Source organism: Balaenoptera ricei, chromosome 2, assembly GCF_028023285.1.
Source record: "Balaenoptera ricei isolate mBalRic1 chromosome 2, mBalRic1.hap2, whole genome shotgun sequence".
NCBI classification, from domain to species: domain Eukaryota; kingdom Metazoa; phylum Chordata; class Mammalia; order Artiodactyla; family Balaenopteridae; genus Balaenoptera; species Balaenoptera ricei.
In genome coordinates, this window is record NC_082640.1 from 71,355,379 (window position 1) to 71,379,800 (window position 24,422).

Genomic DNA, 24,422 nt, shown 5'->3' on the forward strand with positions numbered 1-24,422 from the left:
CCTAGTTCCCAGAACAGGGATTGAACCCGTGCCCCTTCAGTGGAAGCACAGGATCTCAACCACTGGACCACCAGGGAAGTCCTTTGACTGTGTTTTTGGATAGATTTTGGAACTGTTGTTGGTGGTTGAGAATACAGTGATGTGTGAGAAAAAATGTACAGGGAGTAATAAGATGAGGAACTGAGGCCCAGATGGACAAAGTAGCTTATTCCACAGTCTGGCAGTAAGTGACTGATTCCAAGAGCCTTTCTGGTCCACAATGGGCACTTCTGGGTGCTGGACAAGCAGCCCACAGATGAGGAGGCTGAGGATGGGGAATGGGAGTGGTTGCAGCTGTGAGATGGGCACTGTTTTCCTCCCAAGCCTCATAGGAGGGGCATACTTTGGGCACTTAGCGGTCACAGCTGAGGGCCTGAGTAACCAGCTGGCAAGGAATTCAGATAATCTCTTAAATAGAAGTGAGTTAAGATCATCTCGTCCCATCTTGCAAATCACTGTGGTGTCTCCTTACAACACCTCCTTGAAGTGTCACCCCCTTGATTGCCTTCAGTGTCAGGGGGCCTCACTTCTTCCAAAGACAGTAGTCCCTTCTAACTATGGGCAGCTCAGGTGGTTGGAGTTCACACTCACACCGAGCTAGAACCTGCCTCCTTGCAGCTCCCATCTACTGGTTCGTCTGAGTCTTAAAGGAACGTAACTCCTCCAAAATCACATAAGTAGGGAAGTAGCAGAGCCCACGTTTACTCCCAGTTGGGCCTCTGGGGGTCCACAGCTTGCCCTCTCTCCAGCAGTCCTCCAGTGAGACTGAGTCTCCCCATAGCCCCACCCAGAACCAGTCTGTCCTCCCAGGACTAGGGCCAGCCCAGGGATGTGGCTAGAACTTGGCTCCCACTTTTTCTCCTTCTACAACTCAAAGGAAAACCCTTGGCCATTAGCTCTGTGAGCGATTCTGGCCTGTGGGTGTAATCTAAACAAATTCCTCCCAACACCTTAGAGTCTTAATAACACAGCTGGTTTACCATGATCTCCCAGACACACTATTAGGCTGAGTCAGTATTCATGTCCTGTCCTGGAAAATAATTTTCTCTCTTGGTTGAGGAGGAGTTATTACCATCAGGCTCTGACTCCAGACCCTCCGCCTGCTGACCTGGGTTTTCCTGGTTTCTTTTGCGCGTGGGTGGGTAGATCAGCTATGGGAGGATAGGGGTTTGGGGTTGGAGGGGGAAGGGCTGCAGTGAGAAGTCTCTGAGACTCCCATATCTTTCTCCACTCAAGCCTGGAGTGTATTCCAAAAGAGAGGTCCCACAGGGTTCTAGAAAGTACTCAGACATGGAACCCAGGGTTGATTTTGTCAGTCTCCATTAGGCATGAATTGGATTTATTTTCCCCTTCCTTTAGTATTATAGATGGGGACACCAAAGCCCAAAGAAGTGAGATGACTGGCCTAAGGTCACCCAGTGAAAGAGCTGGCACTAGATCCTAAATGTCCAGATTCCTCATGTCAGCCCTTTGCCCTGTTTCCAGCATGACCAGATTTACCCCAGGTTTCAAGGGGAATGACAGGTGACCCCTGCCAGGCTCATCCACCAATCCCAGAATCATAGGCAAGAGGGAGTGCCAGGTTTTAGAATAAAATGCCCCATTTACACACTAGGCCACAAACACATGCGACTCATTAGCTCCCATCAGGGAGAAAACAGTAATCCAGAATGGGTTTGGTTTCTTGAAGCTGGACCCAGATTGGCCATGAAATCTTACTAAGGTCGTCTCCTCCCAAGGCCCCCCCCCCCGCCCCCAGAAGCTAGGATTCTTTATGGGTTCTGCAGTGATGCCTGAGAGTCCCCACACCGAAGGGCAGGGTAATGTGGTCGGGGAAGTTGTGTGCCAAGGCTGAGCTGGCTTGTGATCCAGAGAAAGGACCAGGCTCGGAGTTGGACCCGGCAGGCTCCCCGGAGGAGGAGGCGGGGCCAAAAAGGGAGGGGTGGATCTTCTTGCTGATGGGAAGTGACTGAGTGGAGATTCAGACAAGGCTGGAAATCATCCTTCCCCTCAGTCCCCCTATCCCTGGCCTCCCTCTCTCCGGTACTTGTCCTTTCCCGCCGGGTCTTGGGGGCGCTCCGAAGGGTGACGGCGCCGCCCGGCCCTCGAGGTCCAGCAAGGCCCTGGGGGGCGCGGCCGGCCGGAGATCCTTTCTGCTCGCGGGGGTCTCCGCAGCCCTTACAAGGAGTTTGGCGGCGCTCGGGCGGCCCCGCCCGCCGGGCTCCCCCAGCCCCTCCTCCCCGCACGGTCGGGCCTGGCCGCGGGAAAGCTGCCTGCTAGGCGCGGGGCCCGGGAGGCCGGCGCCGCCGGGGCCGCGAGTGCCAGAGAAGCCGCCACTCGCTCCCGAGGGCCCCGACGGGCGGGCACGCTGCTCGGGGCCCTTAGGCCAGGACCCGTGTCCCTCTCCGCAGCGTCGCCATGTCCTCGGTGTTCGGGAAACCCCGCGCGGGCAGCGGGCAGCAGAGCGCTCCCCTCGAGGTCAACTTGGCCATCCTGGGGCGCCGCGGAGTGGGCAAGTCCGGTGAGTGGGCTGCGGGCGGAAGGGAAGGGGTCAGGTGGGGACGCGAGAGACGGGGAGCGGTGGAGGGAACCGGGCGCTGTGGGCTCGCGGGCAGGCTCTTGCACTGGCTTTCGGGGCTTCCTGCGCCCAGGTGGGTTGGATGAGACACCGTGATGGTATCCGTCTTTGCCTCAGCTTCTCTGTTGCTTGGCTCTCCCTCAGCTTGTTTTCAGCTCCTCCATCTCTCAGCTGTCTTCTCTTCCTTGCCTGTCTTTCCCTCTGTGTCTCCCTACTGGGTCTGTGTCCTCCTTGTCTGTGACCCCAGCTCTCTCCCCTCTGTCTCTGTGTCTCCCAGTCCTCTGCTGGTCTCCCCCTTGCCGTTTACCGCCCTCCATCTCCTCTTCCGGGCCAGCAGTCAGCCCTGGTGACTGGTACCAAAGGGACCTGTTAGGCACTGATCCCCAGCCCAGGGCACCTATGGAACTTAGTCGCAGCTTTGCTGCTCCTTGATTTAGGCCGGGGGAGAAGGGGCCCCAGGCCCCTGAAGGGAGGTGGTAAAAGTCGCTGGCTTTTGGGATTTCCCAGGGGCAGGCTGCTACCCACTCCCCACCCCAGTTCTCTGGGATTCTGGAACGAAGTGTGAATTCTTATCAAATGTATTTGTTTCAAGTCAGACCCCTCTCTTGACTTTATGGAAACACATTGGACTATGGTCTCAGGTGCCTCGGACATGTCCTTGATGAACAAAGCGCTTGGATTTACACTCAGGCCATTTCTATCAACACTGAGCTCTGCCTTCACCACTTTTGGCAGCTGGAACCCAGCTGGAGCCCAGGGTGTGGGGAGGGTGTCACCATAGGCAAAGATCCAGAAAAAGGGTTCACCGCTCTCCCTGCCATTCCCAGTCCCAGGCAGCTGAAGGGGGGAAGGCAGAGGGGGCTCCTCCGCTGGCTGTTTTCCAGTTGCAGCCATTAGTGAATGGCCATCATGGACTCAGCTGTGAGTTTCCTTCTCCAGAGTATTCTTTGAGACTCACTGGGAGCCTACTCTCCACTTTTGAAGCCAGCCCCCTGGCTCAGAGATGGGACTCTGAATCATGCTTTCCTAGAGAAAAGATTTGCCCTCTTCCCTTTGAAAATCAAATTGTTATCTACGGCTCTATCACTGGTACAGTTTAGCCAGTGACTACATGAATGAAAGAATTTAAATTTTAAAATATGTATTCCCAGGGTATTAGTTTGCAAACTGACACTGTTAGGAATCCTGGGAAAGAATTTTAAGGATTTTCTTTAAAATACTGCATTACTTTTTAAGAGTTCAGTATAATAGTGGGCTGGCCCTCAGCTTTATGTGGTTAAATTCTGAACAAAAATCAATCTTGTTAATGCATTCCACCTGGGGAGAACTTCCCCAGGTTTTATGTTCTGTGAGACTCCCATGATGAGTGTGGAGGCCTTAGAGCCAAGACTCGAGGACTGAGGACTAGAGTGTGTTTACTTGGGATTCGGGGGTTCATATCCCTCCCAGAGATCACCCACTGATCAACTCAGCTCTTACTCTCTCTTTGGCTTGTAGCCAAAGCTGGGATAAATGCCTCCACACTTCAGAGTCTTTGTGTCTTGTCAAGGTTGGGGGAGGTCTCTCTTCAGTTTGAGTCTCAGCAAGCTGACCCTAAGGTAACTGGTTGCCTGGGTCCAGACCCCTTAGTTAGGGTCTTCACAAACGTCCCTTAGGCTTGCCTCTCATTTCTTTTCTCGCCGCCATCCCCCTCCAAAAAAAATCCCAGAATGCAACTGGGAAGGACATGGTTCCCCATATTTCTGGTTTCCTCTGAGCCTCTCAAACCAGTTCCCCAGCTCTCCAGAGAGCAGAGGGGTCACAGAGGCTAGATAAGTCCTCCCTAAAACGAGAGGGGCAGGCTCCAGGGCCCAGCAGCCAGACACGATGGGGAGACTGAACCAACTTCTTCTTCTTGCAGCCCTGACGGTGAAGTTTCTGACCAGGAGGTTTATCAGCGAATATGACCCCAACTTGGGTAAGGACCCACTCCTCCCTGTCCCTCTTGCTGTGCCCACTTGGATCTCCCCTGCAAACACACATATGCCGTTGTGGGCCCAGGCCTGACCAGGACCACACATCTGGGGGCCGAGGGGAGGAGCCACCAGGATGACTCAGCCCATGTGACAAAACGTTTTAAGTTCCAAAAATGTACCCTTCCACAGCTCACCCCAGACAACTTGGGGGTTAGCCCAATTAAGAGAACTGAGAGAAGTTGATTTCCCCTAAAATATGAGGTATGATGAAACTTAAAAAAAAAAAAAATCAAGCATTGCAGAATATCCACATCCATTAAGTGTTTTTCTTCCAGATGGTTATTCAGTGTACTTTTCCAGAAAAGCTGGACAAGACATTTGGGAAATTCCCTAGTAATACTGGCTTCTAAACCAGTTTTTTAACCACACAAGAAAACTAGTCTTGTTTGGTAGGTGTATCATGATGGTGTATTGGAAAAAGGGATGCCCTGGTGTCAGAGCTGAGTTTGAATCCTGGTTCTGTCACTTATTGGCTGTGCACCTTTGAAGCAGTCACCTAAGCTCTCTGAGCTTCTGTTTCCTCATCTGTGAAATGGGCATAAAAATACCTATCTCAGAGAATTACTGTGAGGATTAAAGAAATAACACATGTAAAAGATGTAGCGTACTGCTTGACCCACAGAGACATTGAGTGCGTATTCACTTCTCCTTCCTTCTTTCTCCTCAAATGGCTTCCCATCTGTGGTGGCTGAGATTCGCCCAAGTTAATTAGATCACTGTTTCTGAAAATTAATTTTAGCAGCAGGACCTTTTCCTCAAATAACCTCTTACATGGAAGTCCAATATCTAAATACGTAAAAGCAGAATTTTATTAATATAAATGTAACTTAACGCTCACATTTATAGCATTTCTTTATGGTAAACTTTCCACTGAGAAAAATGGGGTGTCTGGATGCTCTTTGCTCTTTGGAAATGGGGGTTGCAGTCTTAGATTATCTTCCCCCTTCATAAGAATTGAATAAGGCGTTTGTGGAACCCCTGAAGGCCCTCTGAGGAAACCCAGGGCTCCGGGAGGACCCTGGGGTCCCACAAATGAAACCTCCACAGTGCAGCACCACGGCAGCAGGCCTCTGATGGAATGCGCCCTTCACGCCTGAAGGAAAGAGCTCCTCAGCCCACTGGTGCCCCTCAGCCCCTCAGTCCAGGCTGGGATGTTGAATCCCAGTGTCAGAGCAGGAAGGGATGTCAAGGCTACTTGGTCCAATGGTTTTTAGAATTTATTCCTTACGTAGCAGAATCCCTTCTTCCACGGAGATCTTACACAGAACCCCAGAGGTCAAGCAGAGGAAGCAGAGGGGGTCCCCTGGCTAAGTCAGGAATGCAGGGCAGGCAACTCGCGGACAGTCCTTAAGGGGTTTGTTCCTCAAAGTTTGGTGTGACCGCCTGTGCTTTGACACAGCCCCTCGGCTACAGAGGAGGAAGAAGGCCCAAGGAGCTTTGTGGGCCAAGGTCACCAGCAGGTCTGAGGGGAGCCCATTGATTAGCAGAGGTCGGTGCCCAGGGGAGTGAGACACAGGAGCATGAAGTCAGATGGGCGGGGTGGGGGAGTGGGTGGGAAGGGAAGGCACACAGCAGGGATGTCTGGGAAGGGAAAGCGGAGATTCTCAAGGACAGTGCCTCAAAAGACAGATTCTGCCTACCTCAAATATTGCACGGAGCATACTTATACTAAAAAGTATTAGCTGTTTATCTGAAATTCAAATTTAGCTGGTTATCTTGTATTTTATTTGGCAACCTATCTCCAGTCTCTCTTCTTCCTGTCCCGCATCCATACCCTTCAGGCAGGGTCCCCCCAGAGGAGCCTATTACCGTGGTGGTTTGAGCTTCCTGGTTGAACGATTTTGGAGTTCTGAACTGGTAGGGGAATGCGTGGTCAGACGGTCTGGGGCGGGGGTGTGGCAGCCCCACAGTGGTTAGTCACCTCAGCCTTTGGTCTCGTACCACACCCTGAGAGCTCCTGAGCTGGAGAGATGGCCAGACGCTCTCCTGTCGGCCATTCTGGGAGGCCAGTGCTGCTCCTTGGGGGTCCTGTCCACTGTCTAAACATTCCCGCCACTATCCCATGGCTGGTTCCAGCAACTGGGGTGGGGGGGACTCTCGGACCAGAGCCTTTCCTTCTGTGGAGAAAGGTCTGAGCATCCAAGGAAGAGTTAGCCATGTGGAGATGTAAAACCACCCTTTCCCCTTTTCAAACACCTTCCAAGAGCTTGAGCTCAAAGGGGCTTCTTGAGGATGGACACCTGCGTTGTTCATTCCTATTTCCAGCTTGGAGTGCAGTACTAAGCACAACACAGATGCTCTTAAACATGGGATTTGAATTTTGGTTTTAGGATTACCCTTTAAAGAAGAGCTCCTGTTATTATCCCCATTTTACAGGTAAAGAAACTGAGGCAGAGAGGGCTCAGTGGTTTGCCTAAGATCATGGAGAACCTCAGGTACAAAGGAAGATGAGACACCACTCCAGTTGCCCTCCACTAAGGGTGGCCTTATGCTATCGAGGACCTGAAGTTAGAAGTCTGTGTGGCACTGGGCTCTCTGAGCCTTGGTTTCCCCATCTGGAAGATAGGACTAATAGACTGTGCTCTGTGTGTGAGCTGTGCCTTGTTATAGGTTGTGACTGTTAGAGTTGGTAGGAGCCAAGAGAGTCAGTGCCTGGGAAAGGGCTTCGCCTGCGCTGAGCGCTCCAGGAAGCGAGCAGGGGTATCCGGGAGAGCGCCCTCCTCTCACAGAGGGATTGGGGGCATCTCACCTGGTTTGCCCAGGGCAGAATAACAAGCTTCCCACCGCTCTTTTCCTCATCCTGCTCCAGCAAGGATACAGGTGCCGTTTCTGAAACATCATCCCATACACACTCTGACGAGAGCGCCTTTGGTGACGTTTTAAAAATTATTACTGTAAATGAGAGAAAAATACTTTGGGAAAGGGGTCTTCTCTCAGCATTGATGTCCTAAGAATGTTATTTAGAACTAGGAGTTAGGAAACCCGAATTTACTAAAGGACTCTAGAATGACCTGAGGGCAGGCACTTTGTGATGGGGAGGCAGGACATTACTGTGACTTGGAAAGGAGCCCCCACTGCACCCCCAGCCCCTGGAGTCACCTCACTTGCAAAGGGGGAGGAAGCTGGATAAGATGATTTCATGACCTCTGAGCCTTCTCCACTGTGCCCATGCATGTTCCATGGCCTCAGCTGGATGGGGAGCTTCTGCTCTTTCCCTGTACTATGCACAGATAGAGCTGGAGAATTGGCTTGTCCACGGAGCAGAGGGAGTGAGGGGGTCCCACTGTAGAGCCCCAAGTTCAAGTTCCTTCTGATAGGGTGCTGTGTGGCTGTGGGAGAGTTCGCTCCTTTTCTGGGCCTCACCTTCCTGTCATCTCTATGGAAGAGCTAACAGCAACCTCAAAAAGCTGTTGCATGTAAGGGACTGTAAGAGACCAAGGTTGGGCTAATATATTTCCTTGGGCTGGGCACAGCATGGTGCCTGTGCAAAGGCATGCATCAGACAACTCTGGCAGGAAAATAAAGAAAAATCTGAAGGAGACGTAGGTATCCAGGGGCAGCTCTTCTTGCACCAAATATAGTTAAACATTTGGGGCATATTTTCCATTAGATTTTTTTTTTTTTTTTTGGTCTTTGAACAGGAACGGCTATTTATCCAAGTCCCCACAGCAGGCTGGGGATGGGAGCTGTCTATGATTCCTGCTGGCTGCTAGTGGACCTGGCGTGTGTCCAGGCCTGGCTTGGCTGCCAATGGCCCTCAGAGAGAAGTGTTTGTGAATTCCGCCACGGCTGGGGGGTACTCTTTTCACAGTGGCTGCTACCAACAGGCAGAGAGGGCTCCAGTTCTGCCCAGAGGGTTCTTCTTTGGGGTCACTTGGGGCACAGGGGCACCCCCCCCCCAGGGAAAGGTGAGGGCCAAGTGCACTCACACGTGTGGGCCAGTGGCACAGGGGAAAGTTGGGGGTAGGGAGAATGATTGTGACAGCGAGGTCCTCCTTGCAGGCCTGGCCACTTGATACTTTCTCAGGTTTGAGGTCATGAGAACTTAGAAAAAAAAATTTGTAAAAACTTATGAAATCCAAATAAGGTCAGTGGTGTAGTTCATAGTATGGTACCAATGTCAATTTCCTGGTTTTGACTATTGTACTATGGTTATGTAAGGTGCTAACATTGGGGGGAGAGGGGGGGAAGAGTACACAGGAACTCTCTGTACTATTTTGCAACTTCTATATGAGTCTAAAATTATTTCAAAATAAAAAGTAAAAAAAAAAAGAAATCACCTAAGAATGTGAACCTGCCCTGGAAACTTTGGAGCACTATGTCCCCACTGTCCTTTCCCAGGCATTTGTGGAGGGCCAGGCCCCATGCCTAGGGGCCCATCCAGTCCTCATGCAGCCCTGTGAATGGTGCAGGGACAAGCATTTAGCAGAGCGCCTGGCACGGAGTAAAAACCTGAAAACTGTTAGCCAGTGTTATCACATCATCCATATTTTAAAATGAGGAAACAGAGTCTCAGAATGCTGAAATGACTTGGCCAAGGCACACAGCTAAAAAGTAGCTGAAGTTGGGTTTGATTCCCATCTCCAACCTAAAACTTTCAACCATCCTAGATTCCTCTGCTATTATTTTGACCAGGATTATTTGTAAAACCTTCTTGGGATTTCTTTTTCTTTATTGAAATACAGTTGATTTACAACGTTGTGCCAGTCTCTGCTCTATAGCAAAGTGACTCAGTTATACACATAGAGACATATTTTAAAATATTCTTTTCCATTATGGTTTATTACAGGATATTGAATATAGTTCCCTGTGCTACACAGTAGGACCTTGTTGTTTATCCATCCTGTATATAATAGTTCACCTCTGCTAATCCTAAACTCCCAATCCTTCCCTCCCCCACCCCCTGCCCCTCCTTCTCGGGTCTTCTCAACAGGGTCTGACCCACCTCCCCCCTGCCTTAGTCATGTTGTGTGTTTCTCCTTTCTTGTCCCTTCCCCACCGGGGGCCAGAGGGTTGTCCTGATTGTCCTTGGGGTCTTCCTGTGGGCCAGGTACTGTGGTTGGAGGAGAAGGGGGTGGAGAAGCTTGGGGTTCAGGTGGGAGGGGCTGGCAGTGCAGCTCCTGAGGCCTCGCTGCCCACTGGGCCCGTGAGCCACACACTCCATCCTGCAGGTGTGGTGGGTGGACCCAGAACACAATCCCGTACCCTGTGGCATGTTCTATGAGTGCCCCCTGGTGCTCTGAGCCATGACAGTTGGAACAGCATCTCCTTGGTGGGAGGGTCTGCCCGTGTCCTCCATGTGGGTGAGAGCCAAGGTCTCTCCAGTGGTCCTGGCTCAGCCGGCCCCAGAGCAAGTCCCCCAGGGGTGCACAGGGGTCCAGCAAAGGGAAGCTGGGCCTCAGACCCAGCCTACCATCGAGTGGCCTGCCCTGCCTCTGACTGGGCTGACCGTCTGTGTTGCAGAGGATACCTACAGCTCCGAGGAGACCGTGGACCACCAGCCTGTCCACCTGAGGGTCATGGACACTGCAGACCCGGTAACATTACCCCCATGACCCATGAAGAGCTGAGAGTCAGTGCAGCCTCTTGGGAGGTCCTGCTTCCAGAGTGTGGGCCTCAGATGGGAATCTGTAAACCTTTTAAGCTCCAATTTGCTATGCGTCCCTGATTGAGGTGCTGACCTCTCTGGGCCTGAATCTATTGATTTGCCAAATGAGAAGGGATAGGAAGGGGCCTGGGGAGACCTGATGATTGTTGGTATCAGCTCTGAGATTCTGTGCTCTGGGGCTTGATGCCTGTGTACACATGGAGACAGGTGCACACACGTGTTTACACAGAGGCTCCCCTGGCCCAACCCTGCCCCGCCGCCCAGTACATACATCTCCCTGTGTCCTCACCACCCCCTACCAAGGCTGGATGCCAGTTCTTCTCAGAAGCTAAAGGGGCACCATGAACCTGACCCAAAACCAGCAGTGCCCAGGCACAGCCAGGTCTCTGTAGGGGCCATGCCAAAGTCTTGGCTCTGTGCCCCAGAGGCCAAGGTCTCCAAGTCTGTGGCTGGGTGGTGGGAGTGAGGCTCAGAAACAATGTCTCCTTTCACAACAAGCCAAATCCACACTCAAGTGCCCCTTTGAAAAGGGCCCTGCTGGGGAACAATATACAGAGATGCAGGGAGCGGGGAAGTGGGATGAGGCAGCTCAGGTGAAGGCCTTTACCCTGGCCTCCTCTGCCCCTCACAGAGGCTGCCCTCCTTTGCCCCAGGACACCCCCAGGAACTGTGAGCGCTACCTGAACTGGGCCCACGCCTTCCTGGTGGTGTACAGCGTCGACAGCCGCCAGAGCTTCGAGGGCAGCAGCAGCTACCTGGAGCTGCTCGCTCTGCATGCGAAGGAGACGCAGCGCAGCTACCCTGCTCTGCTGCTGGGCAACAAGCTGGACATGGCCCAGTACAGGTGAGTGCGGCGCTTTGTCCCACATCCTAGAGCTCGCTTTCTCCTTTCTCGTAAAAGCAGTGTCATCTTCAAGGATTATTTGGCTGCTAAGAAGAGTAATCCCCTTGGATGTAGATAGAAGGGGGTGTGTTGTAAGGGTACAATGGGCAGGGCTTCCGGGCAGCCAAGGGCAGGAAGGGAAGAGCATCTGGGTTGCACAGGGGCTGGACCCTGAAAGTCAGAAGAGAGGCCACTCCTCCCATCCTCCTGGGGCTCTGAGGTCTCTCTCAGCCTCACCCTTTCTTTCCTGAGACTATATGACCTTCTATTTCCACTCCCCACAGCTGGCTGGTCATCCAGTGCCCAATTCCAATTCTGGGGAGCGAGGCTCTGATTGGCCACCTGGGTCAGGTGTCTGCTCTTGTCCAACCAGCTCTCGCCTCACCCAAGCGTGGCCCCCAGGCTCATTCCCACAGTTGGCTGTGCTGAGGGCAGGTTCTCTTAGAAAGAGTTGGAGTTGAATCAGAGACCACAGACTGGGCCAGAGGGCAGATGACCACTGAGTGCTGCAGCCGTATTTTGCTTGGCTGGCACAGCGTTTTAAAGGACCCGGAATTGGAATGCTTTGAGGCGGGGCATGCCCCCTCCAGCTGAACACAGGCCTCACACTCCCCGTGGCGTACCTCCACCCACCCCACACATTCAAGTTGCCCGCCTGGCCCCTGAGGCGTTTGAGACTGTGATGCCTCCACCTGATGAGTGGCCCCACTGACCCTCTCCAGCACATCCGTCCTGTGTGGCCAGCCCACCTGCGAGGTAGGGCACCTCCCACCAGCCTTCCTCCCGTCCCTTCCTTCTCAGGGCTGGTCACTCCTGCTTCCCCAGGCCCCAGAGGCCCACTGACTGATGTTAGGAGGGAGGGGACACTTAATATAGATCAGGGCTGATGGGCAGTGGGGAAAGGGGGTGTGGTCTCATGAAGGGGGCTCACGGTAGGAGCCTTCAAAGGTGGGCAAACCCTCAGACCCAGACAAATTCCATCTCAGGGAATGAGGAAAGCTGTGTGATCTTAAAGCCAAAAGGTAGTCTTTGAGGAATCACAGATCCCGCAGAGCCTAGAACAGGGATCAGAAGACTGGATTGTGAATAAACCAGTTTTAAATATGAGGAAAAAAACTAGGCCACTGTTTTGGTCCCAATATTTGCCAGTGGGATTGTCTGAAAGTGGTTCGGGGGCAAAGAGCAAAGCAGCGTCGTTTCCCTAAGAAGGAGTCATGAGATTTATCCCCACTTCCTTCTTTGGTCAAGTCCCGAGGTTGGTAGGTCAGGATTTGATGGGCACAGACAATGTAATTTTTAGCTGAGCATTGGTCAGTGTCTCCCATGATTGTCTTGCAGCTAAAGGGTAAAATATGGGTTAGAGCAGTGATAACCACTGATAATATTTTCGCTAGGCTACGCCAAAATAAGAAAAAGGGTAATAATGTTATATGCCCGGCTCATCCATTCACGCATACACATGCACGTATGGGGTTCTTGTTTCTGAAAGCTCATTATTCAAGCCCCACAATGACAAAGTTTCAGATTCAAGTTCATCACAAAGGCACATAATACTTTCAAAAGGAGTTCCTCAGGAATCTGTGAGCTGACAGTCAGGACACCAACCCTGGGTGGGGAATGGATTAGGCGCTCTGTCCCTGACCCTTTTCGTCCCAGTCCTTCCCTCTGTCTGTTGAGCTAGCCCATTTCCAGCCTTTGCTCCTGCCAAATTAACCTTGGCTCAGAAACCTTTTCCCACCATACCCACCCTGGTGTCCCCTCTCAGCTCCCAGGCTGTGCCACTGTCCTCAGGAATGGCAGGTGAGGCAGCTCAGCAGTGAGATTTAGCCATTGAAACCTTGGCCTCCAGCCCTCAGGGACCCCTCCTCCCACCCACCCGCTGCCTCTTCTGGACATCTGACCTATCCAAGGGCCAGTACTTTTCTCTCACCCTGATTCCCATGGCTTTCAGGACCTTCCTAGTTACAAATACTCGATCCCATCATCGTGGGAGGTGGTACAGGATGAAGCTGGGAATAGGGCTGCTCCCTCTCTCGTGCTGTCACCCTTGCTCCCTCCTGCCTCTCTCCTGGGCAAGCAGACAAAACTCCCTGCCACGAGCCCTGAGACCTCTGCCGACCACAGGCGTCCTGAGTCAGGACCTCGGCCCACCAGGCCTCTGTGGACACTGTGGTCTCACATCCTTCCAGCCAGACCACCGCCTTTTCCCAGAGCTGATCCCACATGCCAGGGCTGAGGGTGGCTCATTTCCTGACCAAGGGAGTCAAGGAGATGTGGGGCTGGGAATGCCCATCTTCCTCTGGCCACAGGCAGGGACTTTGGGCCAACTTCTCCCTTCCCCTCAGCCTCGTTCTGAAATTCTGGCTTCGGTGGCATCAGCCGCCATTTATTAAGCAGGGACTGTGCTAGGCACTTGACACAAATCGTCTTTCTTAATCTTAACAACCCTGAGAGGCAGCTCTCATTATCCCATTTTACTGATGAGAAAACTGAGCCTCAGAGAGATGAAGATGGTCACCGAGCTAGTAAGTGAGGATCCAGGTGTAGGCCTGGGCCTGCCTGACTTGGATGCACGCTCCTGACCCCGCCTCACCCTGCTTCCCCGCCAGGCAGGTCACTCAGGCAGAGGGCATGGCCTTGGCGGGCAGGTTCGGGTGCCTGTTTTTCGAGGTCTCTGCCTGCCTGGACTTCGAGCACGTGCAGCACGTCTTCCACGAGGCAGTACGGGAAGCACGGCGGGAGCTGGAGAAGAACTCCCTGGCCAGGCCCCTCTTCATCTCCGAGGAGAGGGCCCTGCATCACCAGGCCCCACTCACGGCCCGGCATGGGCTGGCCAGCTGCACCTTCAACACACTTTCTACTGCTTGCCTGAAGGAGATGCCTACCGTGGCCCAGGCCAAGCTGGTCACTGTAAAGTCATCCCGGGCTCAGAGCAAGCGCAAGGCGCCCACCCTGACACTGTTGAAGGGCTTCAAGATCTTCTGAGGGCCCCTGCTCAGGATTCCAGGCTCAGCGCTGGGCAGTCTGCAGGGCCGGAGCTGGCTTCTCACCACCGGCTTTCCTTCTGATGGAACAGCAGCCCTCACCCTCTGGTGGACAGCTGACCCCTCCTCCAGCACCAGGCAGTGTCCCTGACACCCAGTTCACTGTAGGAGCAATAGGGACAGGCAGAAATTCTGCTCCTATTCCCTCCAGACCTTGGTTTCCATGGTAACCACCGCATCCCTCACCCTGAAGGAAACAGCCACTGTGACAACGCAGAGACCTGGGGTCAGCCTGAAGTGGAAGAAAATTGCAGCGTCCGTCATGGCGCCATCACCCCTTCCTGCTCCATCTACAGCCAGGCCTGATGTGGCCCCTGGTGGACAGCTCTGGGTGGACAGCTTCAGGAGGCACTGCATAAGTGTGGGCCTGAGAGGTGCTGAGAGGTCCCAGCACCTCCTGGTGGACGGGAAGGGCAGGGCAGCTGCAGGTTTTGAGGGGGCCAGAGCCTGGCCCTCCTCTTGCCTTCTGACCTCACAGAACCCCCAGGCAACAAACCTCACAGTTTATCCAAGTAAAATCTAGTTGCAGTAATCCTACGGGACAGCCTGTGAGAAGCATAGGTGTCCCAGGAAGGCCTATTTCCAGTCCTTTGCCTCTCAATGAGGGTAGAGGGAGAGGGCCGTGGGTAGGCCAGGGAAGGGAGCCTCCTGTGTGTGTTTCCACCAGGAGGCAGGGCCCCCGTATTTTCCAACCTTAAATCAAGGACTCTGTCCGCAGGCCCTCAGGACCAGCCTTCTCAAGTTTACTGATCAAAACTGCAGAACAAAGTCATTCTCTCCCGTGACAATCACCCAGGACTCCAGGGAGCCCACAGCTGGCTGTATCAGACATCCAGTAGGGAGAAACACAGTTTTCTGTTTGTAGTCTGGTGCGGCAGGACCTAGTACCCTTGGCAATGGGTCTGCGTGTTCAAAGTCCACTTTTGTAAGATACCACCTAAAGCATTTTTGGTTCATAAAGCAAATTTTTGTATCAATTATTTGGGGTTGCCACCACAGCTTATACTGCAACACGGTGGCTCAGACGTGGGATCGCGACACTCCTTTGGGATCCCACGGTTAGCAAGAGAAGGGTCTCAGAGGCAGGGAGTTTCTTAGTTTTCTAGCTCTGTTTACCACAGGGCCCCTGGCCCAAAGGAAGTCTCTCACGGACCCTCAGCAGATCAGCAGGTAGAGGAGAGGCCTGTGGTGGGGGAAGGGAGGGGGAGGGGATTCTGAGTCCAGAATCCTGCCCCTTCCTCACTCAGCCCTTCCAGGAGCTTGGATTGAAAACAATAGCTCTTGCCCAGACTTCAGCCACCTTCTGCAGACAGAGAAGCCGAGGTCAGAGGGAGGCTGTGAACTCCTCAAGGCCACGTGAGGAGTCCTGGCCAGGCTTCCTGACCCACAGGCTCGCTCTGGATTTTGCACTTTTGCTTCAAGCCGCTTGTGTGTGGACCACTGCCATTTGAACAAACTATGCAACTCCAACTGCCCACATCCAGAAGCTTTTTAATAAAAAGGTTTTGTTCGTTTTTTCCTAACAGGGTTTTAGTTTGATTGCCGTTCACTCACTCTGTCTGCTAACACCACGGGGGCACTGCCCTGCACCCTGACTAGCTCTCAGGTTCTCGTGGGTCTGGAAGAATGGCTGGCGGCACATCACTGTCTTTTACCTCCATTTCCACCTGGGCCAACTTTGGCTTTTCTGAGAGCAAAGTCTCTCTTAGGGTGGTCAGGTTGTCGTCATCTTTGTTTCTGGCCTCGGCCAAGTACAGGACTTCTGGAGTTTGTTTTTCCGGTGGCAGCCTCTTTTGATTTCTGGGAGGAGAGAAAACACTATGGAATGTGAGTTCCCTGAGTTGGGGTGCCGAGTGTTTGGGGTAAGACTGGGTCTCCCAGGTGGGTTAGTGAGTTTGAGGTAGAAATCCAGTACACAGTTCTGGGAACAGTTTCGGGAGAAGCCGAGATGGTGCCATGGTTTTTGGCAGAGAAACATCTTATACTTGTCTGTGTGTCACCTTACCAAATCCTCAGTGCCACCTGTGAGCTCAACTACTATTGCTCCCCTTACAGGTGATGTAATGTGGCTCAGAGGGGCCAAAGGAGCACATGCCTGGGACGTGCGTTTAAGTTTCCTGACTCTGAGTCCCGTGTTCTTTTCACCAAACCACATTTTCTCGTCGCAGGGCTGTCATCCTACTTAGTGCAAGTCCTTGTCACCCCACACCCCATCCCCACCCTCATTCCACCCCATCTCTAGACAAACTACCTCAGGAAATTCCTAACTTATCTTCCTGCCTCTAGGTGCTTACTTCTCCAAACTGGCCTACACACACCAAATCATGATTGTAAAGTCCCTGTGCGTACACATCACTCCCCAGCTCAAGCACCTTCAGTGGCTCCCCACTCCCACTTCCTTAACCTGGCATTCAAGATCCAGTCTTCCTTCCAATAACTTTCCCAAATGTCTTCCCTCTGAGGTGGTTCTACTCAAAGTACCCACCTCTAGATTTCCTGGCCATAGTAGAGGGACCCGGCTGTGGTTAGAGCTGACCGCCCAATCTGCTTGGGCCATAGGGGAGTATCTCAGTGTCTGCTGCTTCTGAGGACACCTGCCTTGTCTCTAAAGTGACCTTCTTGAGGGGGATGCTTCCTGACAGGGTGAGAGAGGAAAGGTCACCTTCTTAGAGGCTATACCCTCTGGGTCTTTTTATATCCTGCATCCAGACTGATCTTGCTAAAACATAAACCTTTCATGTCCCTGTGCAAAGCTCTTCTTTGGCTCCCCAGTGCCCATGAGCTGGAACCTGAACTCCTTCGGATGGTCCCCAGGGCCTGTTCACTCCGGGCTCTGCTGCCTCTTGTCGTCCTCCTCCCCCTGCCCTCCTCACACTCCACGCTGCAGCCCCTCGGGCCCTCCTCCTCCCGCCTCGAGCTTGGTGTGTGCTGTCCCTTGGTCTGGAAGGCTTCCATAGCCCACCCTCTCTCTCTCTTTTTTTGCCCCGCAGGCCCCAGATCCTATCTCTGTGCTCCCACAATACTCTATATGTCCCACAGTCGCCACCTGTCACTCTAAACTACACTTACCTCCCCACCAAAGTGTAAACTCCATAAGGCCAGGGCTGAATCTATCTTGCCCAGCCCTGCGGCCCCCCGCTCTCAGTGCGGAGCTTAGCGCAGAGCAGGTGCTCAGCTTATTCTGTGGAATGAATGATGACTGGGCCGTAGCAGTTCATAACGACTAGTTACCAATGTGAGCCAAGGGCACTGGGTTATTTCTTTCTGGCTTTACAGCAGAACTGTGAGGAGGATTCATAGATGACATAAAATATAGCCCAGAAGGAAGAGCGTGGAGGTTAGGCCAACCCTTCCATGGATCCTCAGGGACCTTATTCTGTACAGTGGGAATAGGTAATTTGTGCCAGCCCCACCTTACAGGGCTGTCTTGATCAAGTGAGAGAATGTGAAGGTGCCTTTAAAATTGTAAAACATGATACAGATCTGAGGGAGAGATTCTCATTATTATTGTTTAAAAGTTAGTACTAGTTACTAGGGCTATAGTAATTATTGAATGAATGGGAATGAGTGAACCAAGCATTTATTGAATAACTTCTAGAACCAGACTTTGTGCCAGTTGCTTGGGGAAACAAAATTGAGTCAAATGTGGTCCCTGCCTTCAAGGAGCTCTCAGAAGTTAGCCCTGGAATCATCCAGAGAGTTTATCAAAATGCCAATGCCCATGTCCCACCCTACACCCTTTGTGTCAGAATCTCCAAGGCAAGGTACAGATTTCTGTGTTTTTAATATTCCTTCTCAGGTGATTTGGTTGTGTATCCAGGGTTAAGGAGTATTGTTGTTATAAAGATGTCAAAATTACCCCAGGAGCCCCGACTGATCTCAGGTCTCTTTCCGTGCCCTGCATTTGGCCTTGGAGCAGCACAAGGCTTTCCCCTTTAAGAACAGCCCTAACTCTGCAAAAACCCCCACTGTGCACTCGCCACAATCCTAGGAGGAGGGAATCCGTTATTACTGCCACTTATAGAAGAAGAAGCTGGCTTGGAGATATTGAGTGTCTTGCCCAGCTACTGAGTGGCAGAACTGGAATTTGAACCCAGCTTGTGTGACTCCAGAGCCAGAGATCCTGACTTCTGAGATACACCAGCCCGTGCCCTGTTTGCTGGCCAGGGCCAAGGAGTGGTCATCGGGGACAGTTGCCAGTTTTTCAGCAGCTTTGGGTTCTCAAAGGACCCTAAAGGATGCATTTTGCTGTCCCAAAGGGTGGACAGCCAAGGCCCCTAGATGACCCCTCTCTAGGTTTCCTTTGGGAGGGTAGGGCCCCCCCCTCCAGAGACCACCCCCAGACCAGCTCCTCACCTGTTTGCCTGGATGTTCCTTCCCAAGAAGACGATGCTTATCACGACCACCACGACCACCAGGGCAAACATGGAACCAGTCCAAGGAGTTGCTGGGGAGGGACACACAGGACAGAGCCTTGAGGAGAGGCTGGGTGCCCTTCAGGCCCCTAACAGACCAGCTCACAGCATCAACCGTCCTGTGCTGTGGGCCAGGTATTGTAGAGAGACTCTAACTAAGCTGAAAATGTGCCCCCTGCCCTGCGGGAACTCCCAGTCCTGTGTGGGGGGGAGAGGGAGATAAGATCTCTGCTCTGAAGAAGCTCTCATCTACCTGGGGGAGACAGCACTGCAGCTGGGTAATAATAGTGGGCAAAGGAGGAGTGTGGGTGAAGATGAACTTCACAGTCTTCAGAGTTTTGCTAGGGGCTAGCCAAGTGCAGTACAAGGGGAAAAGGAAGGAAGGGAGGGAGGGAGGACAGAAAGAAGGGGCGGCAGTTAAATTGGATTCAACACACTGCCCACAGACAATACGTAAAGTGGCTAATCTGAACTTGGATAATCAAGATTGGTCCACACTGTACCCAAGTGAGGCAGGATCTAGCTTCAGAGCTTTTGCGTTTGCTGTTCCCTCTACCAGGAATGTTCTTCCCCCACATAATCTGCATGGCTAATTCCTTCACCTCCTGCAAGCTTTATTCAAACACCACCTTCTTAGGGATGCCTTCCTTGACCACATTATGTTCCCTGCGACACACTTCCTATTCCCTTTCTCTGCTTAATTTTTCTCCGTATTATGCATCACCAGCACACTATGCATTTTAGTCATTTGTTGATTTTCTGTCTCTTTCACTAGAAGGTATGCTGCATGAGGGCGGAGCTTTTTTTTTTTTTCCCCTTCTGTAACCCCAGTGCTGAGAACAGTGCCTGGTGCACAGAAGGAACTTAATAAATATTTGTGAATGACAGGATGGATGAGTAAATGAGTGGCCAGCCCTGAGAAAAGGAGGGTGCAGTTTAGCCAGACCCCTCTGGGTAGTGAGACCCCTCAGCCTCAGTCCCTGGCTTGGAGGAAACGTGCAGCCTGCTGCAGAGGAGGGGACCATGAAGGGGGCTTCAGCCAGATTCCTCTCTTTGTGTTGTGTCCACCACTTACCATCTTCTACGCGAAAAAACCAGAGCATTTCTTCCAGCAGCTCCTGAGGCACCTCGGTGCCAGGTGGGGTTCCAGTAAGCTCCTCATTGTAGCCCATGCCACTGCTCCTGGTTGGGATATGTTTCTGACAACAAAGTCCTTAGGCCCCTTCGCCCCCAGGTGCTCTCCTGGCCTCCTAGGTTCTGGCTCTTTGCAAAGCCCCAAAGCCTGCTGGAGACAAAGCAGAGAGCATGACTGGATATCTCACCCCAGTTTACTGTCCCCTCCCTGCCCAAACCCAGCTCTCCTCAGGCCCAAAGTTACAGGACCAAAACAGCTGGAACTCCCGGAACAGGTGGGGCCTGGAGAAGCAGAGACCGTAGAAGTGGGAGTCACTCAAATCTTTATGAAAACTCATCATGTGTGGGGAAGAGCACTGACCTGGGAGTGAGGAGGACTGAGCCACTGATGGGCTGTGGGACTCTTGCAGGGGACTCCCGTTCTCCAAGAAGAAACCGATATCTAGACTATACAAAGAATTCTCGCAAATTAAGAAGAAAAAGACTAGAATCCTAATAAATGTGTAAAGGATATAAACAGGCAGTTTACAAAATAGGAAACCCAAAAGGCTAGCAAGAATATAAAAATAAACTCTTTGGAAATAACAAGAATGAAAATTAAAACAAAATGAAACACCACTTGACATCTATTAGATTGGCATAGTTTGGAAAGTGGATAATGCTGTGTGTTGGCGGGGCTCTGGGGCTATAGCCTTACGCACTGCCAGGGCGTGTAGACTGGGGCAGCCATCTAGGGAGCAAATTAGTCAAAGTAAGTGTACACATGACCCAGCAGTTCTACTCCTGAGTGTATTTATATCTCAAAGAAAGTATCCCTGAGGATCATAAGGGGGCATGCCACACCATTTATGAAAATTCACATATGCACACAAAACAACAACACACATTTTACAAAAACACATTTTTAAAAAGACCCATTCAACACATTTGGATAATTATCACTGGGTGTGGGGAGAAGAAAAAGGTAACAGAAATGGGGATCCAAGTAAAGAAATAAAACAGGAGAAGGGTTTTGAACAGACCAATCATGAAATCATGTCATAGGGCTAAGAAGACAATGAGGCAAAGAGAGAACAAGAGAGGCCAGAGGCCTTCTCAAGTCCCCCCGCTCTGACACTGCCTTCCAATCCAAAATAGCCTTTGGAGGCTCAGCCAGGAACATCCGAAAACAAATGGATGGCGAACAGCCAAACAGAAGAACAAGGTACTAATAAAAAGATTGCCATCAGAGTTTTCCCCAACTCTCCAGCTTTGAGAAAACTGAAGAAACATCTACAGATTTTGAGGGAAAATATTTTGACACAAATATAATATGGAGCTGAGTTTTTCCTATGTGAATGATCATTCATGGGTCAAGATAGAGATGGAAGTCAGGGAGAAAGAAAGACTTTTTTTTAGACTTTCAGAGACTCAGATGCCTACTACCTGCTTACTCATTTGAAGGATATAATATATATACTGAATAATGGAAAGACAGAGTTACAGGAGTGGCGAATCGATGTGATCTTGTGTTCCAGCTCCAACTGTCCAGAGCACTTGCTAAGAAGGGCTGTGAGTTTCTGTCTAGTCTCAGATGCAGGAGTACCTGGATTAATTAGTAACATTGGCCACAGGCCCCTGTTGCATATGCAGAGCCCCCCTGAATACCCACAGAGAAAAGAGCATGGAGGTCAAGACACCGAACACCAACTCCCTTTGGGGAAGTGGGATGGGGCCTAAACCCATGGGACATCCACTTTGAACACTTCTGTATTGTATACATTTCTTGTGAGCACATACTACCTTCGTGAAAACAATACATGTAATTACATTTTTTAAATGTATGTATTTTGTATGTATATTCTAAATATATATTTTGTGTATTTGTATGTATTTTAAACGTATGTATATACTATCCAAAGAAAACGGAAACACAAATTCGAAAAGATAGATGCAGGGACTTCCCTGGTGGCGTAGTGGTTAACGATCCACCTGCCAATGCAGAGGACACGGGTTTGAGCCCTGGTCGGGGAAGATCCCACATGCCACGGAGCAACTAAGCCCATACGCCACAACTACTGCGCTCTAGAGCCCACAAGCCACAACTACTGAGCCCATGTGCCACAGCTACTGAAGCCGCGTGCCTAAAGCCCATGCTCTGCAACAAGAGAAGCCACCGCTCGCCGCAACTAGAGAAAGCCCGAGCACAGCAACGAAGACCCAACGCAGCCATAAGGAAATAAATAAATAAATAAATAAATAAATTTATTTATTTAAAAAGAAAAGATAGATGCAACCCAATATTCACAGCAGCATTATTTACAATAGCCAAGATATGGAAGCAACCTAAGTGTCCATCAACAGATGAATGCATAAAGAAGATGTGGTATATATACATACAATGGAATACTACTCAGCCATAAAAAAAATGAAATTTTGCCATTTGCAGCAACATGGATGGACTTGAAGGGTATTATGCTAAGTGAAATAAGTCAAAGAAAGACAAATACTGTATGATATCACTTATATGTGGAGTCTAAAAAATAAAACAAAAAAAAAATAGTGAATATAACAAAAAAGAAACAGACTCAAAGATATAGAGAACAAACTAGTGGTTACCAGTGGGAAGAGGGAAGGGGGAGGGGCAATATATCAGGGTAGGGGATTAGGAGGTACAAACTACTATGTATAAAATATATAAGCTACAAGGGTATACTGCACAACACAGAAAATATAGACAATAGTTTATAATAACTATAAATGGAGTATAACATTTAAAAATTATGAATCACTATGTTATACACCTGAAGCATATAATATTGTAAATAAACTATACCTCAATAAAAAAAGTATGTATATATTGTATTTATACCTTTTGAGACAATTCCAATTTTGGATGTTTAATTAGTGGAACTAATCAAGATGTGAGTTCTTCCCAATTTGATCTATAGATAGAGTGCAACCCCAGTCAAAATCCCAGCAAGTTATTTTATGGATATTGACAAACTGGATTTAAAGTTTATATGGAGAGGCAAAAGACCCAGAATAGTCAACACAATATTGAAGGAGAAGAACAAAGTCAGAGGACTGATGCTTCCCAACTTCAAGACTCACTTTGAAACTACAGTAATCGGGCTTCCCTGGTGGCGCAGTGGTTGGGAGTCTGCCTGCCGATGCAGGGGACGCGGGTTCGAGTCCTGGTCTGGGAGGATCCCACGTGCCGTGGAGCAACTGGGCCCGTGAGCCGCAATTACTGAGCCTGCGCGTCTGGAGCCTGTGCTATGCAACAGGAGAGGCCGCGATGGTGAGAGGCCCGCGCATCGCGATGAAGAGTGGCCCCCGCTTGCCACAACTGGAGGGGGCCCTCGCACAGAAACGAGGACCCAACACAGCCATAAATAAATAAAAATTAAAAAAAAAAAAAAAAAACTACAGTAATCAAGATAGTGTGATACTGGAACCAATCAGATAAATGTACACATTTGCTTGTGGGCTGATGGCCAGAGTGGAATGTGTGTTTTAAACATGTATAATATTGTTATAATAAAAATATACCAACAAATGAAACAAACAAAAAGATAAGACGGATACAAGTCAGCCCTCCCTGACTGTGTTAGATGCCACAGAAACAAAGGACACAGTTCCCTCAGAGCACTTATCCAGTTTTCTTCTAGAGTGAGCATGGTATTAATATCTCTGCTTTTTAAAAATTATTAACTAGGGGCTTCCCTGGTGGCGCAGTGGTTGAGAATCTGCCTGCCAATGCAGGGGACACGGGTTCGAGCCCTGGTCTGGGAAGATCCCACATGCCGCGGAGCAACTGGGCCCGTGAGCCACAATTACTGAGCCTGCGCGTTTGGAGCCTGTGCTCCGCAACAAGAGAGGCCACTATAGTGAGAGGCCCGTGCACCGCGATGAAGAGTGACCCCCGCTTGCCACAACTAGAGAAAGCCCTCGCACAGAAATGAAGACCCAACTCAGCCATAAATTAATTAATTAATTAATTAAAAAAAAAAAAAGAAAAAAAAAGATGTTCACATTTGTATTCACTAAAAAAAAAAAAAAAAAAAAATTATTAACTAAACTTCATGATTTATTTGCATTTCATTTTTCCATTAATGTCTATTTGCTGCTCCAGGTTCCCATCCAGGATATCATATTGCATTTAGTTGTCATGTCTCCTTAGGCCCCTCCAGGAGATTTCTGCATTTTAAACAGGGCTTAACCATCTGTCATTAGACAGTGATTCCTGCCAAAGAACCTGGGCCACCCATCCCCATGGGAGGTTGAAGACACTCACCCTGGGTCCTGGGTTCCGAGGACTTGTCTGATCTGCTGCTGGGAGCAGCACCGATTTCTCTGTTCCTCTTCCTCCTTTCTGGGCAATACTGATGGTCTTTGCACCTGAGCTTTCGCACAGCTGTCACCTAGGGGGCAGCGCTGCAGAGCCTGGGGCAGCGAGGCCCATCTGGTAGCTCTGCATTTAGCACACACCTGGAGCCTTCTCTGTCACTTGGCGGTGACTGACCTCTTGAATGAGAGGCCTCAGATGGCAAACAGGCTCCACCTGACTTTCACAATCAGCAAGAACCAGGAGCCCAGTGCTCTCCTTCTTATCTGTTGGCCTCAAGTAAAAAGAAAACATCCAGACCCTCTTGCCAGCCCAGGGGAATGGGCTGGCGAGGACCCTCCATCTGAAGGTCCCGTCATTGCAGGGGGCTGTGTGG

At 50.7% G+C, this 24,422-nt stretch overlaps 2 protein-coding genes across 7 annotated transcripts; one reads left to right on the forward strand and one right to left on the reverse strand.

Annotated features, from left to right (window-relative positions):
* Positions 1-2,024: 2,024 nt before the first annotated feature.
* Positions 2,025-16,405, forward strand: RASL12 (RAS like family 12). 2 transcript variants are annotated; one of them, XM_059913022.1, is made up of 5 exons: positions 2,025-2,560; positions 4,518-4,574; positions 10,096-10,169; positions 10,894-11,084; positions 13,733-16,405. In XM_059913022.1, exons 1-5 carry the CDS (start codon positions 2,458-2,460, stop codon positions 14,106-14,108), a joined length of 801 nt encoding a protein of 266 aa, XP_059769005.1. In that variant the 5' UTR covers positions 2,025-2,457; the 3' UTR covers positions 14,109-16,405. The 2 variants fall into 2 exon arrangements, with proteins under 2 accessions (XP_059769005.1, XP_059769006.1); XM_059913023.1 differs by having other exon boundaries at positions 13,737-14,080.
* On the reverse strand, positions 15,642-24,422 carry SLC51B (SLC51 subunit beta). Of its 5 annotated transcripts, none has more exons than XM_059913028.1 (5): positions 23,996-24,422; positions 20,078-20,158; positions 19,658-19,867; positions 18,524-18,614; positions 15,642-15,967 (listed from the first exon to the last, which is right to left on the reverse strand). In XM_059913028.1, the coding sequence occupies exons 3-5, from the start codon at positions 19,752-19,754 to the stop codon at positions 15,763-15,765; spliced, it is 393 nt and encodes a 130-aa protein (XP_059769011.1). In that variant the 5' UTR covers positions 19,755-19,867; positions 20,078-20,158; positions 23,996-24,422; the 3' UTR covers positions 15,642-15,762. The 5 variants fall into 5 exon arrangements, with proteins under 5 accessions (XP_059769011.1, XP_059769010.1, XP_059769009.1 ...); XM_059913027.1 differs by having other exon boundaries at positions 19,658-19,864; positions 20,078-20,163; XM_059913026.1 differs by having other exon boundaries at positions 20,078-20,163.

What these genes read in the sequence shown, in the direction of transcription:
- RASL12 (XM_059913022.1), top strand. Translation starts at nt 2,458, where the DNA reads ATGTCCTCGGTGTTCGGGAAACCCCGCGCGGGCAGCGGGCAGCAGAGC. An exon ending in TCATGGACACTGCAGACCCG is followed by an intron (nt 10,170 to 10,893) that starts GTAACATTACCC and finishes CCTTTGCCCCAG; the next exon opens with GACACCCCCAGGAACTGTGA. An exon ending in CTGGACATGGCCCAGTACAG is followed by an intron (nt 11,085 to 13,732) that starts GTGAGTGCGGCG and finishes CTTCCCCGCCAG; the next exon opens with GCAGGTCACTCAGGCAGAGG.
- SLC51B (XM_059913025.1), bottom strand. Translation starts at nt 19,754, where the DNA reads ATGGGCTACAATGAGGAGCTTACTGGAACCCCACCTGGCACCGAGGTG. An exon ending in GTTTTTTCGCGTAGAAGATG is followed by an intron (nt 18,615 to 19,657) that starts GTAAGTGGTGGA and finishes GTCCCTCCCCAG; the next exon opens with CAACTCCTTGGACTGGTTCC. An exon ending in AGGAACATCCAGGCAAACAG is followed by an intron (nt 15,968 to 18,523) that starts GTGAGGAGCTGG and finishes CTCTCCTCCCAG; the next exon opens with AAATCAAAAGAGGCTGCCAC.